Source organism: Citrus clementina, unplaced genomic scaffold, assembly GCF_000493195.1.
Source record: "Citrus clementina cultivar Clemenules unplaced genomic scaffold, Citrus_clementina_v1.0 scaffold_7, whole genome shotgun sequence".
In the NCBI taxonomy this organism is placed as follows: Eukaryota; Viridiplantae; Streptophyta; class Magnoliopsida; order Sapindales; family Rutaceae; genus Citrus; species Citrus x clementina.
Genome location: NW_006262075.1, coordinates 11,271,362 through 11,287,984, shown reverse-complemented (window position 1 = coordinate 11,287,984; position 16,623 = coordinate 11,271,362). Strand labels below are relative to the sequence as shown.

Below are 16,623 nucleotides of genomic sequence, written 5' to 3'. Positions count from 1 at the left end.
AATATTCCTAAGGCATAAGTTTGCCAAAACCTGCCCTGTCGACGAATAGGCAGAATTCTCAAAAATTACGCTAAGGAGAAAGTTTGCCAAAAACCTGCTTCGTCAACTAAGGATGAGCAGGTGAAATTCACAGGAATACACTAAGGCAAAGGTTTGCCAAAAATCCGCTCTGTCACATGAGGACAAGCTGGTAGAATTTGCATAAATTACGCCAGGGCAAAGGTTTGCCCAAATCCGCTCTGTCACGTATAAAAAAAAAAAAAAATTCATTCATGAGTGGATTAAGCAAGTGCAAGGTTAGAAGCCTTAAAACCTATTCTAGGTAAGGCTTAAGACCTTAAAATTGATTAAGACAATAGAAGGTTAAAAGCCTTGAAACTTGCTATAGATAAGGCATAAAACCTTAAACTAACGATACCTGCTCACCCATATATATATATTTGGCATGGTCAGCAGGGAAAGCAAATTGTTTTAAGTGCTTAAGGTTTTAAGTTTGTAAAATTATAAACTTTATAGTTTCCAGTGTTGATTCGTTTTACTCTCAACACTAGAAACTAGGGGACTGGTGTTTGGAAAATTAAATAGAGTGACTATGATCTCCTCCAAGTGAAAGTGAGCAAATGGTTCAGCAGACCACCTCGATCAGGTGCTATGAGTTTGAGCAGATCACCTCGACCAGGTGGTATGAGCTTGAGCAGATGACCAGGTGGTATAAGATTGAGCAGATGACCAGGTGCTATGAGCTTAAGCAAACAACCTTGACCAGGTCCTATGAGTTTGAGCAGATCACCTCGACCAGGTGGTATGAGATTGGGCAGATGACCAGGTGCTATAAGATTGAGCAGATGACCATGTGCTATGAGCTTGAGCAGACCACCTCGACCAGGTGCTATGAGCTTGAGTAGATGACCTCGACTAGGTGATAATTTTGATGACCTCGAGCAGACCACCTTGACCAGGTGATGATCAGGAAACAAAACTCAGTCAAAATAAACAACCACAAACCTCCTCCAAAAAATCAGGGCACAAATTTAATCAATTACTGGTTATTGTCACGACCTAAGGACGTGGGTATGTGGTGTTTATAAAAACCCCAAGAAAATCACGCCAGAAGGGACTTTTCTTTTGGGAATTTTTATTTTATTCTTTTATTACATTTACTTAAGATTATTTTCTTCATAAAAACGAAAAATGACATTTTGTTTTCCTGTAAACCCGATAATTGACTTGAGCGTCGGAGGGTTTACGCCAAAAAAACTTCCGACGCCTCTGACCATCCTCTGTAATTTCAGGTACTTACTGATCATCAGCTTGAAGGTTATCTGCTCATGAATATTCTGCTCATAACCGGAAGATCTTCTTGGAGATTAACTAGCAGTTTCCCATCAAACAAATTTAATGCTGATGCAGGGATCTGAGATCGAGTCACTAACCAACTCATTCGGATTTTCGCATCAACAATAATATTTTAATGTAGGACAAAAATGAAATTGTGAAATTTAGACGGAGTCAAATGAGTTTAAGGAACAAGATTTTAATTCCCAACTCCCCACGGAAATTAAACTCTCATTCCTCAATTTAAAAATATGTGGGCCAATATGTTTAATTCATATTCTCACTTCCATTTTAATAAGTAAACACCATCAATTATTCTCATTCAAGAATTTCAATTCTTTAATATGAGAAATAAACGCACCATAAGAATATCAATTTATGTTTGATATGATTTTGAAAAGGTTATGTGTTTTTTTTTTTTAATCCAAAAGTACTTATCAAAGTTCTTGCCTAGAGCATGGTTTAAAAAAATAAAAAAAGAGTAGAGCCTGGGCTCTCCAAAATGTAAAAATACAATGCGTCCAATTAAATCAATACATTAAATACATTTTTTTCTTTGAAACTCTTTACACAATTTATTATATGTATATTAGAGTTGACAAAATTTGACACGACCCGATTACCCGACACGAACACAATACGAATAAATGAGTATGAGTTGTCGAATTTAACACGATTATTAAATGGGTTATTGTTGGTAAATTTTTATAATCAAATGCTATTGATGCCAATGTGCAAGTGTACACAACAAGTAATAAAGTGATGAATATTCAAGATCGTCTCTACACGGATTGATGTCACTAGAAATACTACAGCAATCACAATAGTGCAATCTAACTTAAGTCCGAAGTTAACAAATGTAAAGTAAGTTCTATCGAAATTGATAATTGTGAAAGAATTAAATAAAACAATGCAGTAATGAAATAAACTAAATTAAATGTGTCTAAGATTCAATTGAGAATATGGTAGTTGAATGATCAAACTCTCTTTATGGGTTGACTGCTTTTCATCAAGTTAACACCAGTTGTTACAGCAATTGCTACAGTATTGGGCAGAATTAATCTGCATCCTCAGCTATCGCGTATTAGAACTCTCACACCCTTAAGTATATTAGCAATGACCTATTGCTATTCTACCTATGGCATGACCTTATGACCCTTTAGTCTCTTCGCCCTACAAGGTGAGTACCTATGTCTAGTGTGTCACAAATCTTAACTTCAAGTATAGCCCTTATAGGATTCAAGATAAACTTAATCCAGGAAACTTAAATTAAGATCAAGTATTATTCTAATAATATCCGCTAAGACATGTCATTTTGCGGCTCTATCTTAACTTGAACTATTAAATGGGTGGTCAATCGAAATAATAGTTATAATAATAGCTACTAGAGTAAAATGCTACAACAATGACATAACAACTCATAAGAACAGTCAAGAACCCATTAGATTGTTCGTCGCTCAACTACAAGTAAATTTAGTTCATATTCTGAAAGAGAAAAACAAACATCATCATATTGTTCACGTGATAAATTAAATCAGATGAAGAAAGAAGAAAGATATAAGTTGAGAACGGCAACAAGTAAATCCAAATAATTCTGCCGGATTTTTCATTGTTGTTGAAGCTCTCCTCTTGAATTCTGATCTTCTTCTTCTTTTTCTCTCTCAAGTCTTTGATGATAATTTCTTGCCGCCTTTTTATGTGGTGCGCACCTCCTTTTATAACTAAAAACTAGGGTAAACAAAGGCTTCGGGCGTGCATGAGTTAAATTAGGAAACTGCAGATCGCAATTCTGCAGCTGATCCGCGCTAAGTTTTCTCCCTCAGTGCTCCAAGATTGCTACAGCAATGGTTGCTCTGACAACGGCTAGAACACTGCACTGTTCTTGGTTGTGCTTAACTTCTTTTGTGGCAATATTCTTTCCTCCTCTTGCTGGTATAATATCTCAGCATCCCTTTATGAATTATAAACTTCTGAAAACCTACAATTATGCACCTGTTTTGAGCACAAATTACTTTAATTTAAGCAAAACTTATTAAGACTCACTAAAATAAATGTTTATGTAAAATATAACCAAAATATAATAAAAACACCTCATTTACTCTCTAAGTGATCCTGCTTTAAGTCTAGAATTGCTGTAATAACTCTCATTTCATAGAGTTATCAGTTATGTCTGGATCGACACGATTTTTTCTCGTGTCATGTTAGGGTTAAAGTTCTTGACCTATTTACCCGATCAATGACATGATTATATTTTCTATTTTAAAATAATTTGTAAGTTCTTATTATCAAAACTCAAATATTAGAGATGATTCTCTCTTTTATTTTTAATTTTTGAAAAGATGAATATAAATATGGTATTTTATTTATAAAATTTTATATACATTTAGAGTTTCAATAATGTAAATGTGTAAAATATTGTTAGACATTTATATCTTATAATATCGATATATAATATTACGCGCGCGCACACACACACACACACACACATATAAAATTAAAACTTCAATAGTGTAAATATGTAATATTTTGGTAGATTTGTACATTTAATAATATCGATAAATTATGTATGTACGACGGTGTGTAAATCTTTGATGTAAATTTTGTTTAATATATAAATATTAAGCGAGTTATTGGGTAACCTAATTATTTTTCCGTGTCGGATTTGGGTCTCAATATTTTGACACGATTATTAAATGGGTCCGGTTTGAGTCGACCTAAATTTGACACGACACGAAGCTGACACGATATGAACACGACTCGATGACCCGTTTTGCCAGCTCTATGTGTTGATGCGAGATTCTGGTGTCTACTCGTCCGCGACCAGGATCTCTCCTCAACTCCCGAACTCACGATCAACCAAGGATACTTCACGTAACCTTTCTAACCGAGCAGAGCAATGCCTCGTATGACTTCTACTTAGCAGACTCTTGCGCACACAGAAACTGGTCAGAGCACGCCAGGAATTTTCCCAGCGTAAACCTTGCGACGCTCAAGTCAGAAATTTAAGTTTACTTTTTTAGGAAACTCGGCCATTGATCTCATGGCTTTCTAATGATCTCTTAGGCAATGGAATACCTATGGGTTTTTCCCTTTCTTTTCGTAATTGCTCTTTTCTCTCAAATTCTAATGTAAAAATGTCTAACCCATTTACCTTCGTTGATTACCTTTTTATAGCCTTCCTACGAATCCGGGCCCTCGCGATCCACATCCATCATCTCCCCCAGCTCACAGAAGTGGATGCTTGAATGTCGTAATTGTGGCCGAGTGGGTTTCGTGCCTGGATTTTCGGATAGGAGTGCACATATCGTTAACCATTATGGATTGGGTCTGCCAACCCCGGTCTCTAACAAAAAAGGTACTCGGCTCCTAGCAGGAGTCCTGCTTGTGCTATGGTCCAGAAGAGGGCGTCCTCGTGATTGAGCAGAAAATTCCTGCTCTTAGATCCCTGCTACTAGACTTCCCCTGTTTGCTCCTTTATAAGGAGACTGACTCTTCGTTCAGGGTCAGGCTGGTCATTTCATAGTCCACCCTCAAACACTATGTATACTAATTAATGCTAAAAACTGTATGTTTACCAAATAATAAAATATTTATTTACACGTTCGTTGTCATTGACCTTTGTAATTTTGTGATTTTTGTGTATTTATTAGGTAAATTATTACTTTTAACTAATTCGAGGATCCGGATATGAAACGGATGGCAATTTAGAATCCGAGAACCCTGAGAGTGGGTCAAAACCGACTTGAAATTAAGCTTAAAATAAAAAATGCCAAGATTTATTAGGCTGAAATCCGGTGTGATGCGCGCCAGAATATTATGGTGCATCACGTTGATTATTCGCTGAATGGATTACTATGTCTATGTGCTTACAAAAGGCACGCATGCGTTGAAAGGTTGAATCGCTTACCGAACTTTTGCAAAATCTCAATCGTTCAAGGTCGCGATCTCGACGCGTGCCACAGTTAGCTAAAACGGGTTGGAGGATCCGCGTTTTTTCTACACGAATCGACTCAATGTTCCGCCACTTTCCCGCCCAATCATATCCGTTCTTTAATTCGATCGGACGTTCATCCGTTTGCCACGTTTTATTTGACCTTGACCAGGCTTTTGCCAATTGGATCCAGCTCTGTAGCAAATGAAAGGTTTGGATATTGAGCGCACAAAGCATATTATAGGAGAAACTGCACAAGATAATTTAAAATAGCAAATTTAAAGTCCCCTTTATATTTTGGTGTTTTCTTCATTTGTATTCGCCAATTCAGGGTGCCATTTTTTTTTTCGGTCTTTCTCCTCCATTTTTCTTCTTCCCAATTCTACTTTGTAATTAATAAAATATTTAATTTATTTTTAATTTCGGATTTATGTTTAACTTAATTTTAATTTATCTCTTAATTTTAATTATGAGAAACTAATTTTTACTAGTTAAGGTAAGGTGAAACTTTTGACAGAAAAATATAATTAATTAAATTTTATTTTTAATTCAGTAGTGATAGGCAAAAAATAAAATATCATCATTATAAGTCGTACTTTTTTCCCCATCTTATAGATTTTACACTAATTTTTGTACTCTTTTCGGTACATACGTCTTTTTAATTATATAACTTAAATTGTCTTCTATTCAATTTTATCCATCATATTTACTAAGTATTTAATTCATAATAAGATTAGTTGAAAAATAATTACAATTTATATAATTAACCTTTTATACAATAAATTTAAATAAAAATAATAAAAGAATTTATTAAATTATATTTAAATCCAAGAGTAGATTCGTAAGCCCAATGCTTCGTCAAATGCAGACCCATAAGGATACAACACGGTCCACTCAGTTAATGAGTCATGCTGTGCGCTACTCAACTTTTTGGGAGGCGGGCCCAAAAAATTATAAATTTAGCAACACGGGGTATTGGGCCCAAGTTCTTCAGCACTTCGGTACTTAACCGTTGACGTAAACCAATTTACTTTTAAATAATGCAAACAAACATTTAGATAGGGTATACAAAATTCAATCATTAAAATTTTTTAAAGAGTAATGATACAGTCACAAACTCTTGTACAAATTTATTTTGTACAAACTGACGTGACATTAATTGATTGGTTGAATGAAAATATAAATTAATAAAAACAAATTATAATATTTTTCATTAAACTTTATTAGAGCCGGATCATGATTCATTGACTTCAAGTATATTGAAAGAAAAATTTTCACATTTGCATAACGTAAGAAAACTTAACAAACAATATATTACGGTTAATTATAGTACAAATTCAATTAGAATTTAATTAATAACTAATTAATTCATAAATTAAAATAACATAAAGTCAACGGATAATATAAATTCAACTCAGTTGAAATGGAACAAAAGAAATTTAGATGTATCGTTGTTCAATTCAATCACTAATAAACTTATATTATTTTTCATCATATGGGTATTATGAACATATTACCATCGCACCGACCTGGCTGTCTTCTTCGACCTTTGACAAATTTTTCATCATTGTGTTTTTCCTTTCAAAACATAATATCGACTCAGGCATGCCTGCTTGTTCTTTTTGGGAACAATTAGCGACCAATCAGAGATCAGGTGACCGTTTGTGCCGCCTGGAGGCCCATATTGATCTGGTCAATCAGTTATTCCTCTAGCTAGCTGATTCTCTTAAAAAACCAAATGACGAGAGCAATAAACCTATGAAACCTACGATGTCTCCGGTCGGCTTTAACGATCCCCTCCATGATTTATCCTTTCAAGAGCTGGAGCATTATACAGACAGCATCAGAGCACCTCGTTTGTCTAGTGTGTCGTCCCCTCCTATTATCTGACGTTTATTAGCCTCCAATTGTATTTAAGCCCGATTTGACTTATAATGTAGTAATTGCTGACCAATTTGGATAGGATTAATACAATTTTCTCCTTTTTATTTAAAAAAGGAAAAAAAAAGACCGCCCTCTGTTAAAACATTTTAAGTTTATTTTTTTTAATTAAAACGTCTTAATTAACAAACGCTGAATAGTCTATTCTTCTTCGGCGAATTTTTACTTTATCGGGTCCGTACGGATTATATTTTCGGTCTCGTGGCATGTACGTATGGTGTCGGCTTGTTTGATGTGCAACTTCACTTGTGCTGAGAGTTGTCCTTTCGCCGAAGCTCCTTTGGTCTTGGCATTTGGCTAAATTTCAACAACGATTGCCTATTTGTGCTCTTGCTTGGAAGCTGAGGGATTATAGTAATTACTGCTGTCAATTATAGTCCCTATATGTTAGTACCGACGGCCTTTCAGAGGGTAAGCCAGGTGCCTCAGCTTGGGTGGTTTTGTTCTTGCTGTGGCTCTCAAAGTCAAACAGCTTAAGCCCCGTTTGGAGAGCTGCGCTGTCACAGTGCGGCTGTCCCTATCCCAAATGGGCTCTTATTATGCTAAAGCAGTGGCAGCTGTTCTTGTCATCGAGCTGGCTTCGTCTGGACTCTCGAGGATGGAATTATTTGTGGCGGGAGTGCGATTCCATGCTTCTCTCCTATTTATTTTCTAATCCGAGTCTTTGGCCTCCTTAGAAGTTGGAAGCTTCGTAATAGATGGGCTAATTGTCGTCTTTTTATTACTGACACGAATTATCCTCTTATAAATTTCTCTTCTTTTTAATAGAGAATTAGATTGTCATGTGATAGAATGTTTGTATACATTCTATAGGTGTGAAAAGGAAAATGAAACATTTCATCAATACGAAATTTAGTGTAATTTTGGCATTTGGAAGCGTGTGTAAAATAAAAATTAATTTTCAAAATTAATCGTATGGTGTCCAAAGTAAGAGGGTATTTTAAAAGTATAATTTAAGATAAAAATAACCTCACTTCATATTTAACATGTCCTCGTTTTGGAACACATAAAGAAATAGTCCATCACACACACACGCACACGCATACGCGTACACACACACACACACTTATATATATATATATATATATATATATATATATTTATATGAAAAAACTAATGAAAATATCTTTTAGTGAGATGTAACCATCATGTGTTAGAAAACAAAAGCAAAAAAAATGGAGAGAAATAGATGAAACATAATCTTGTTGGCTTTAAAGAATTTCTTCTTTTTAAATTTCTTCCTATATTTATAGGTTTTATCTGAAATCCAAATTTTGGTGCATCTTCTAACTTAGAACATCATAATCCTCAATTTTGCTTTTTCATAAGTTTTCTATCTCTTATTTCATCACACCATTCACTGATTCTATTTCGAGCAAATTTGATCATATTTCCTAGGGTATCAATTTTTGTTGTATCTCCATATTCTTTGTTATATTCTAACATAATCTTTTTCCTCCATGGGTTTGGTATCTTCATAAAATATAGATCATTGAAATAGCATACGGTGTTTTCATCTTTAACAAATTCACATTTATAATATAATTCTTCAAAGCTACATGTATATTCTTCTAGATAACATATATTACATATTTCAAGCCTTGTTAGCTTCATTACATTTTCCATCCTTTTCCTTTTTATTTCCTGTTGAAAATCATTCTCCCAATCTTCTCCTAAAAATTCTTTTCTTATTTCACTTTCAAATCTATTTAAAACTTGATCCATGCTTTCATTCTGTTCATTATTTTCTCCATATAATATTTTCTTTTTATCGGCATCCCTTAGTCCCAGAAACCAATGTGACATTATTCCTATAAATGAAGTTTTAAGGAATTCTATACCATTATTTCTATATATTTTGTTAAATGCAAATGACATTTTCATAGATTTTACCCACGGTAATCGATTTATCTCTATATTTGACACAGTCTAAATCTAACCATACTCTATCATGATTGACTGGTATTTCTCTATATTCTCCTGAAGTTTTATATTCTTTTTCAGGTTTGTTAACCTTAAAATATTGACTTGGGTAATCTTTCATGAGTTGGTATTTCTTCCCTAGTTTAGAAAGCTCTATTACTAGATTCTCCTTGTTCAAAAACCCTTAGCTTTGGTTCATTCATTTTTAGATGTTCTATTATTTTTTCAATATCTTGTAAATTAATAAATACCTCTTCTTCCTCCTCAGATTCAGATTCCTCATCAGATATTTTTGGATTAGATAATTCTTTTATACTTTCTCTTAGCATCCTTAAACTTATTAATTTTTTATCTTCATTTATTTTGTTAAATATTGGTCTTTATATTGCTAGTATTTCTTTATTTTACTTTTCATTGTAGTAGATTATGGTATCTTGTCAAATTTTATTTTGTTCTTGAATTACCATGAGTAATTCTTCCATATTGTTACTAATCTATTGTACTTCAATCCTTTTGTAATTTTCCATTTATACTTATTACAAACTTATTGCCAAGTTGTTCGACGATTTTTTCGATTCTATGTATTTGAATTTCTATGTTATTTAATTTATCTTCAATTAAATTTTTGTTTATGATATTAACAATTACTCGTTTCAATTTATCTTGATCTTCAATTTTGAAGTCTTTTATTAATTGTTTGATTGTATCAAATTCTTCACTCATTTGATCTCCTAACATTTTAACTTGTCTTATATTTTCAGCATTAAAACTTTTAATTTCAAGTATTTCATTTACACTTTCTACACTTATAGTTAGATAAGGGTTTCCTAATTTATTTAATAAAAATAAAGAAATACAGTTCAACCGATTATTTCCCTGCATATCAGAATCATTTACTAAATTAAATGGTTGAAATCTTCCATAAGTATATCCTCTATGCCTATAATTAAAAGGTGATAATCTATTGGTTTCTATATTTTGAGAAATTATTAATGGTTTTGGTGATTTATTCATAGTACCATCTGCATAATATTTCATTATATTCTAACAAGTATTTGTGACATATAATATTTCTTATATCCTTTGGAATATTGTTTTCCTCTAATCCTTTATCTATGTAGCAAAGTATATGCATAATTAAATTTTTGTATCCGATCAGCATGTTGCTAGAAGGATAATAGTTTCTTCCATACCCTTTTATTATTCCAATTGTATTCATCTCTTTGCTTAATAGTTAAAAATCCATTATAATCAATCACAAGTTCGTATGTATAATTTTCAACAGAATTAATTTTCCATTGTTTCTATGAAAAATTATTTCTATACACCTCTCTCTTAATCCTGAATAGAAGAATATGATTGATGTTTAAATTTCTATTCTTTATTATTATGAGTTCTCCAATTCTAAATTAATGAGCTCGGGATAAATAAAATTGTTCTAATTATTTATCATCTAATCTATTTTGTTCTAAATAATAGTATTGTCTATGTTTAGTTAAGTTATCCTCAATTATATTACTATCTATCATTAGATTATATCCTCCATTATTTATAAAATAAACAATTGTTTCTTCCATTTTTATGTTTTGAACCTAAAACTTGGCCCTGATACCATTTTTGCAGACATTTTTCAATACAAAATCCAAGTAAGGATGTCAATGATTAATCTTCAAAATTTTATGAATATTTTGCAATTTTGCTTTATCAAAACACAGTTTCGTGGTAAGTGTGTTTCGTGGTAAGTGTTGTTCAATCTTTTGTAAGAATGTCTTTTTCCTATTAACAGAATCCCATTCGCAATAATCTTTGAGATCCAAATCAAAATCAGGCGTAGCAATTTGAAAATGTCTCTTTAAGTAATCTCAGAAATGCTAACTGATAACAAATTGAGATCACCGTTATGTTTATGAAAAGCTAGTAATATAGAGATTAACAGAAGTAAAATTTAGGACCAATTTAAACGTAATGCACAAATAAACAGACTTAATAAGTTTCCCGTCAGTATATCACCAAATCACACCACATCTCTGAACCAAAGCAGAAAAACAATACCACACCTGTTGGTTTTAATACACATCATTTATTATTTGCTATACTACCATAACCGGTAGTTCGCAACTACGAAATTATTTTTGGCACCCTCTGGAGAGCATCAGGTGGTCAGGACTGGGGGCATATAATCCGATTTGGTACCGAGAACACGAGCCTTGGTGTCGGGGAAGAACTCGGTTCCTGGCAACTCCGTGACATCTCCTTCACCAGAAACACCAATGGGGTAGCGGAGCAAGTGACCGGGCAAGTCATGCTCAAGAGACTCACTGGAGTACAGGTCCCAATACCGTTCGGCAATCTGGTTAACCTTCTTAACACATTCGCTACTTTCTGGCTGGAGGAAGGTGTCATCGAGCATGCCTAGGTGCTCGTACCATAGTGACATACGGAAGCCGTGTATCTGGCCTCGTGCTGGCACCCTGGTTGACAAATGATATGGTTGGTAGCCTCCCATGGCTATCTCAGTGTCCCTGGCACCCTCCATTGATCGCTGGTTGATGTTGGCAGATCCAATTATAATGTATTCGTCATCAACTGCAAAGCAAAGACTTTTTAATGAATCCTACAAATATAGCAACAAGGAAAATAAGACATATCTTTAGAATTAAGCAAACTCTTTTCCTGTTCAAAGAGACTCGACTAAACAATCACTCATGCAAGAATATTTTACTAGATAGGTCAAAAGAAAATCAATTTCTTTCAACTAATGCCTTCTATCAGTTAATTTACATATTTTACATAGATTTTTTAACAAGAAATCTCTTCAACTTCTACTCAATATTTAGAAAACTGAAAAATATCACTCATTATATAATTATCCTGGACCAACAACCAGACAAGAAAAGGAACACAATGTTTTGTATTTAACTATCTGCCAGTTAAAAATTAAAGAAAGAAATACAGAAAAATTAGCAAAAGACTGAAAAAAGAAAAATAATCGAAAGACAAATCTGTATCTAAAAAAAGTTACCAATCATCATCTTGGCATGAACGTAGATCATGAAGCGTCGAGCTTCCTGAGCTCTAAGATAGTCTGAATCATCCTCCGGCCTTTCTGCAGGTTCATATTCACCACTCCTCTTCACCTCCCGATTCCCAAGGCAGAAGAATGTCAAATAGTTCCTGGGATCTTCCATAATGCCCTTTGCTCTAAGAGCCTGAACAACATCCTTATACATCATATCCATTGTCCTTCTCTGCCAATCTAATATTGCCTGAACTGAACCAGACTCTGGAAACCCCTCTGGCCACATTGGGACAACAATATATACGGTAAATCTCTCCCCAGCCTCAATCTTACTAACAATCTTAAGTGAGAGCTCCTTTGGAATCAGATGCAAAGCATTAATTTCCTCAGGCTTAATGCCATCAGCACTCCAAGCAAAAGAGCTTCCAAGGAAATACTGATTTTCAATATAGATGAAATTCTTTGCACGCCGGATAGCATGGATATAAGCATCCTGAATGCTGCGGTCAATGATATTATCCTTCCCACTAACAAGCCCAGCTCTAGCTGCATCTTCAGGCGTCTCTGGGAAGCCAAATGCAGCCCCACCATCAATGGATCTAAACAATTGCACATTCCATGTGTCATGGTCATCTGGGTACATAACTGGAGAGGGGGGAATAATGATGTCTCCAAGTTCTCTCAGATGCACGAGAACATCCTTTCCACCCTGCTTTCTCCATCTCTGCTCAAAATTAAATAACACGTCCCAAGCAATGGGACCCTCAAGGCGAGAGTGAATGTCATGCCAAGGTTCCCTTGGACCACCTTTTTCAATTGAAGCACCCGGGAAGTTTGGCTGATGGAAATCATCATGGTGTGCTGTGTCTAACGTCCTGAAAAGAGAGTGGAATGGAGTATCATATCTCCCATCACAAAGGTCAATACCTCCAACAAAACTCATGATTCTCCTCCTCTCTGGATCCCCATTGGGCATTGGGCTGTCAACAACCACAATCTTCTGGTGATGAGTGAACATGGCAGAGATTTGTATATCCTGAATAAAGCTACCACCATCATCAGGATTACGTGGGCATAAGATGCAATGCACATCAGTACCTTGGAAGAATTTTTCAGTTTCCTCATCGTGAGTGGCCATGAGACCATCCTTTTTAAGTAAACTAACAGAAGTTCTGTCATCCCAAACAAGCATACATACCCTAACACCTTCACTTGCCTTCTTCTTAAGTAGCTCACCTAACATTATGTCTCCTCCAGGCTTTGGCCTCCTGGAGTCCCTTACCAAAGATATTTCAGTATACACAGACCAGCCAGTGATATAAATCATATGCCTTGCATTGGTGATTGCATCAAAAATATCTTCCCAACATCTGTGAGGCTCATAGTACTTGCCTCCAGCAAGAGGAATTTCAGGAACAAAATTATCAGGGACATGAGCATCTTGGTAGAGAGAAACCTTGCAACCTTTTCTCTGCGGGTAGAATGTAAATGGAACCCCGGGGTACTTAGCACTTCTAATGCCCCGAGCCCAGCTTCTGTCTTTTGTTACGTCAAAATATTGGAGCTTCACATGAATCTTTGAGCCTGAAGATATGGGATTTCGATCTTCATCTAAGATCTCAACCCATTTATCAACTTCTTCCCCACCTAAAACTTCTTCAACAGGTACGTAAGCCCTCCCAATTAAAGTAGCTCCAATGGGATTATCATCCTTGACAGTGAATATGATATTTGAAGCCATATGGGCACAGTATATGTGAAAGGACTCGTACCACCTAGGATTAGATTGCTCTTTCTTTAACATTCTGGTCCTCCCAACTCTAGCCTTTTCAAGATCGATAGTTGCATAGAGTTCACTACCTCCTTTGCCTAAACCACCAAGAAGCTACAAGAAATATTTAAGTTAGAAACTGAAGTTAAGTAAATGTGGTTAAATACGTGGATAATTTAGAAAATAAACAAAGATTGCGTTATAAAGCACATCCATCACAATGAAAAAGGAAATTCTGGGGCACGTTCGGGATATAAATTCAAGCCCATGAGAAAGAATTAATCCAAAAATCTGCTGTTGAATTATGGAGATATCTCTTGAGATTAAAATTTAAAATGGAAAAGGAACACAGAAAAGCAATTGTGTAGAACTTGTTCATCTGGTAAGATCTCTAAAAGTGGCACAAAAGTCTTGAAATCAAATTTAGCTCAAATCCACAATGGTTTGTAATGTAAATAACTGGGGAAAAAAAGGAGAAGAAAAGGAAAGAATTGATAAACAGGCATCAGGTAGCCGCAACCCTAGACATACAAGATGAGAACAATTGAAATACAAAATATTCTGTAACAAATATGCAAACTTTGTCAAAACCATATATTAAAAGTAGATAGGTATCAACATGATACAAAAGAGAAAGAAAAGAAAACACAAGTCCATATTTGAGAGCATTGCACTGCAGAAAAACTCGCAAATTACTTGAAAAGCAAATAAATAAAAGCTATTTCAGTGGCTCTTTAAGTCCTGCTGAGACATGTTCATTGTCTCTCACCAGATTTGAAAATAAATGAGTTTTCTCATGAATAAAGCTGGCCATAGAATGCATTTTTGCATTTCCTATGGCTAGATTGGGTCCCTTCGGGACATTAAGATTCTACTTTACAGAATACAAAAGAAAAAGCTTTTAAAACTGGCCACATATTGTTTCTAAAGAGCTTAAGAAGGCTAATTCTCTTCATATATCAACCAGAGTATTGCTACACTTTCATGAAAGCGGAATAACTTGTGCAAGTGCAAGATCCAGCTACAGAACATGAATAAGAAAAGAAATCCAGTTTCCATGTGTAGAATAATTGACCATAGGAATCAAGATGAGGTTAAAATGCTATTCAGAACAAATGTTTCCAATTGATATTTTCCGGCAGCATGTGAATAGCATGGAAGTGGTTAATTGTAAAGAAATAAGCATTTAGAGGGAACATAAGCACAGTTCAAATCAAAGGAGAGAGAAATGTGACAAGTGAAGATCCCAGATCACTATATATTCAGGAAGTGAAAATGAAACCATCAATTCGGATTGATTATTTTCCTTCTTGGAAAATAGCAGATAAACTTCAAACAAACTTATATTTTGAATTGCACTACAAATCAACTACTAAAAGCAGTTCTGAATCACTCCATAGCACTGAGATCACTTCAAAAAATACAAACTACATTTCTAATTCACTCGATTTTATCCTTTTTTTGTTCCACTGATCACTACACAAAAGCAAGAATAGAATTGCACAGATCAGTCAACTTGTCTACTAAATCCTGAAAGACACCCCAAAAAAAATTAGCACTCACAAAATTTTTGCAACTGTTAGAAATCAAGATCCAAATAGAAAACACTCATATCACCATTAAAAATAAAAATAAAAATTACAGATCAATCAAAAGAGAGAGAGAAACTACAATATCATATAATTCACCTTAGTGAAAAAGTTGCCGCCACCTCCACTTTCAAGCTGATCCACTTCATAGATCGTAACATGTAAAGTACCATGTAGCAAAATCTGCGCCATTTTTCACCTGTAACAGTCATTCCCAAAAAAAAAAAAAATCAAAATCAAGATCAAAATTCAATCTTAATAATAAAGATCACTGCTTTTTCATTTTTTCATTTTTCCAAATGGGTCACTGCTTTTTCTTTTTCTTTTTTCCAAATGGGTAGAAATCAAACTCACACAATTGACACCCCTCTAACAATTACAATCCCCCGCGCCCCCCCCAAAACCACAAAAAAAAACACAGTAATAATGACATAAAATAAAAATTCAAACTTTAAAACAAAGATCACAGCTTTTTCATTTTATCCAAATGGGTAATCAAAATCACACCATTGAAAGTCATTCAGCAGGCTTAAAAATTTAAAAAATAAAAAACTAACTTGGAGTAAAATGGATATGTGAAAATCTAATTTGGTCGGGAAAGGGAAGAATTTGGGATCGGATTAAAACTTTGTAGTGACTGTGATTAGTGTGTGATGTGAATGTGCTAAGAATATGAATACGATGAACAACTTACAGAGGGAGTGATGAAAGAGAAGCCAAAAAAAAAGACTGGTGAAAAAGATCCGCAAATTCAGATCTTATTCGTTTGCTTGTGGAGCCAATGACTCTGGAGTGACTCACATTTACATTTTTGGAAACAAAATTATGTGTAATTCTCTAATGGCTCTTTACTTCTTGGTTTTGAAACTATGCCACTTTTTTTTTTTTTTACCTTTAATTCAATGAATTTGCTTAGTCGAGAAATGTAAATTTCCAATAATTTTTTGTGCTATAAGTACGACGTTTTATATTATAAATATGAAGTTATATACTATAAGACATTATATCAAGACTGTTTATATTTTAGTATTTTAGTAAAGAAAAAGAATTATTGAGTAAGTTGATGATGTTTGAATAAATTGAATGTAAATTTACTTAAAATTATATTTATATG

General features: G+C 34.3%; 1 protein-coding gene across 2 annotated transcripts; it reads right to left on the bottom strand.

The window, feature by feature from the left end:
- Nucleotides 1-11,053: 11,053 nt before the first annotated feature.
- Nucleotides 11,054-16,311, bottom strand: LOC18037761 (phospholipase D alpha 1). Of its 2 annotated transcripts, none has more exons than XM_006427204.2 (4): nt 16,204-16,311; nt 15,609-15,708; nt 12,153-14,034; nt 11,054-11,716 (listed from the first exon to the last, which is right to left on the bottom strand). In XM_006427204.2, the coding sequence occupies exons 2-4, from the start codon at nt 15,699-15,701 to the stop codon at nt 11,283-11,285; spliced, it is 2,409 nt and encodes an 802-aa protein (XP_006427267.1). In that variant the 5' UTR covers nt 15,702-15,708; nt 16,204-16,311; the 3' UTR covers nt 11,054-11,282. The 2 variants fall into 2 exon arrangements, with proteins under 2 accessions (XP_006427267.1, XP_024036163.1); XM_024180395.1 differs by lacking the exon at nt 16,204-16,311 and adding an exon at nt 16,067-16,176.
- Between the last annotated feature and the right edge of the window lie 312 nt (nt 16,312-16,623).

What these genes read in the sequence shown, in the direction of transcription:
- LOC18037761 (XM_006427204.2), bottom strand. Translation starts at nt 15,701, where the DNA reads ATGGCGCAGATTTTGCTACATGGTACTTTACATGTTACGATCTATGAA. An exon ending in GCGGCAACTTTTTCACTAAG is followed by an intron (nt 14,035 to 15,608) that starts GTGAATTATATG and finishes TATTTCTTGTAG; the next exon opens with CTTCTTGGTGGTTTAGGCAA. An exon ending in TCATGCCAAGATGATGATTG is followed by an intron (nt 11,717 to 12,152) that starts GTAACTTTTTTT and finishes TTTGCTTTGCAG; the next exon opens with TTGATGACGAATACATTATA.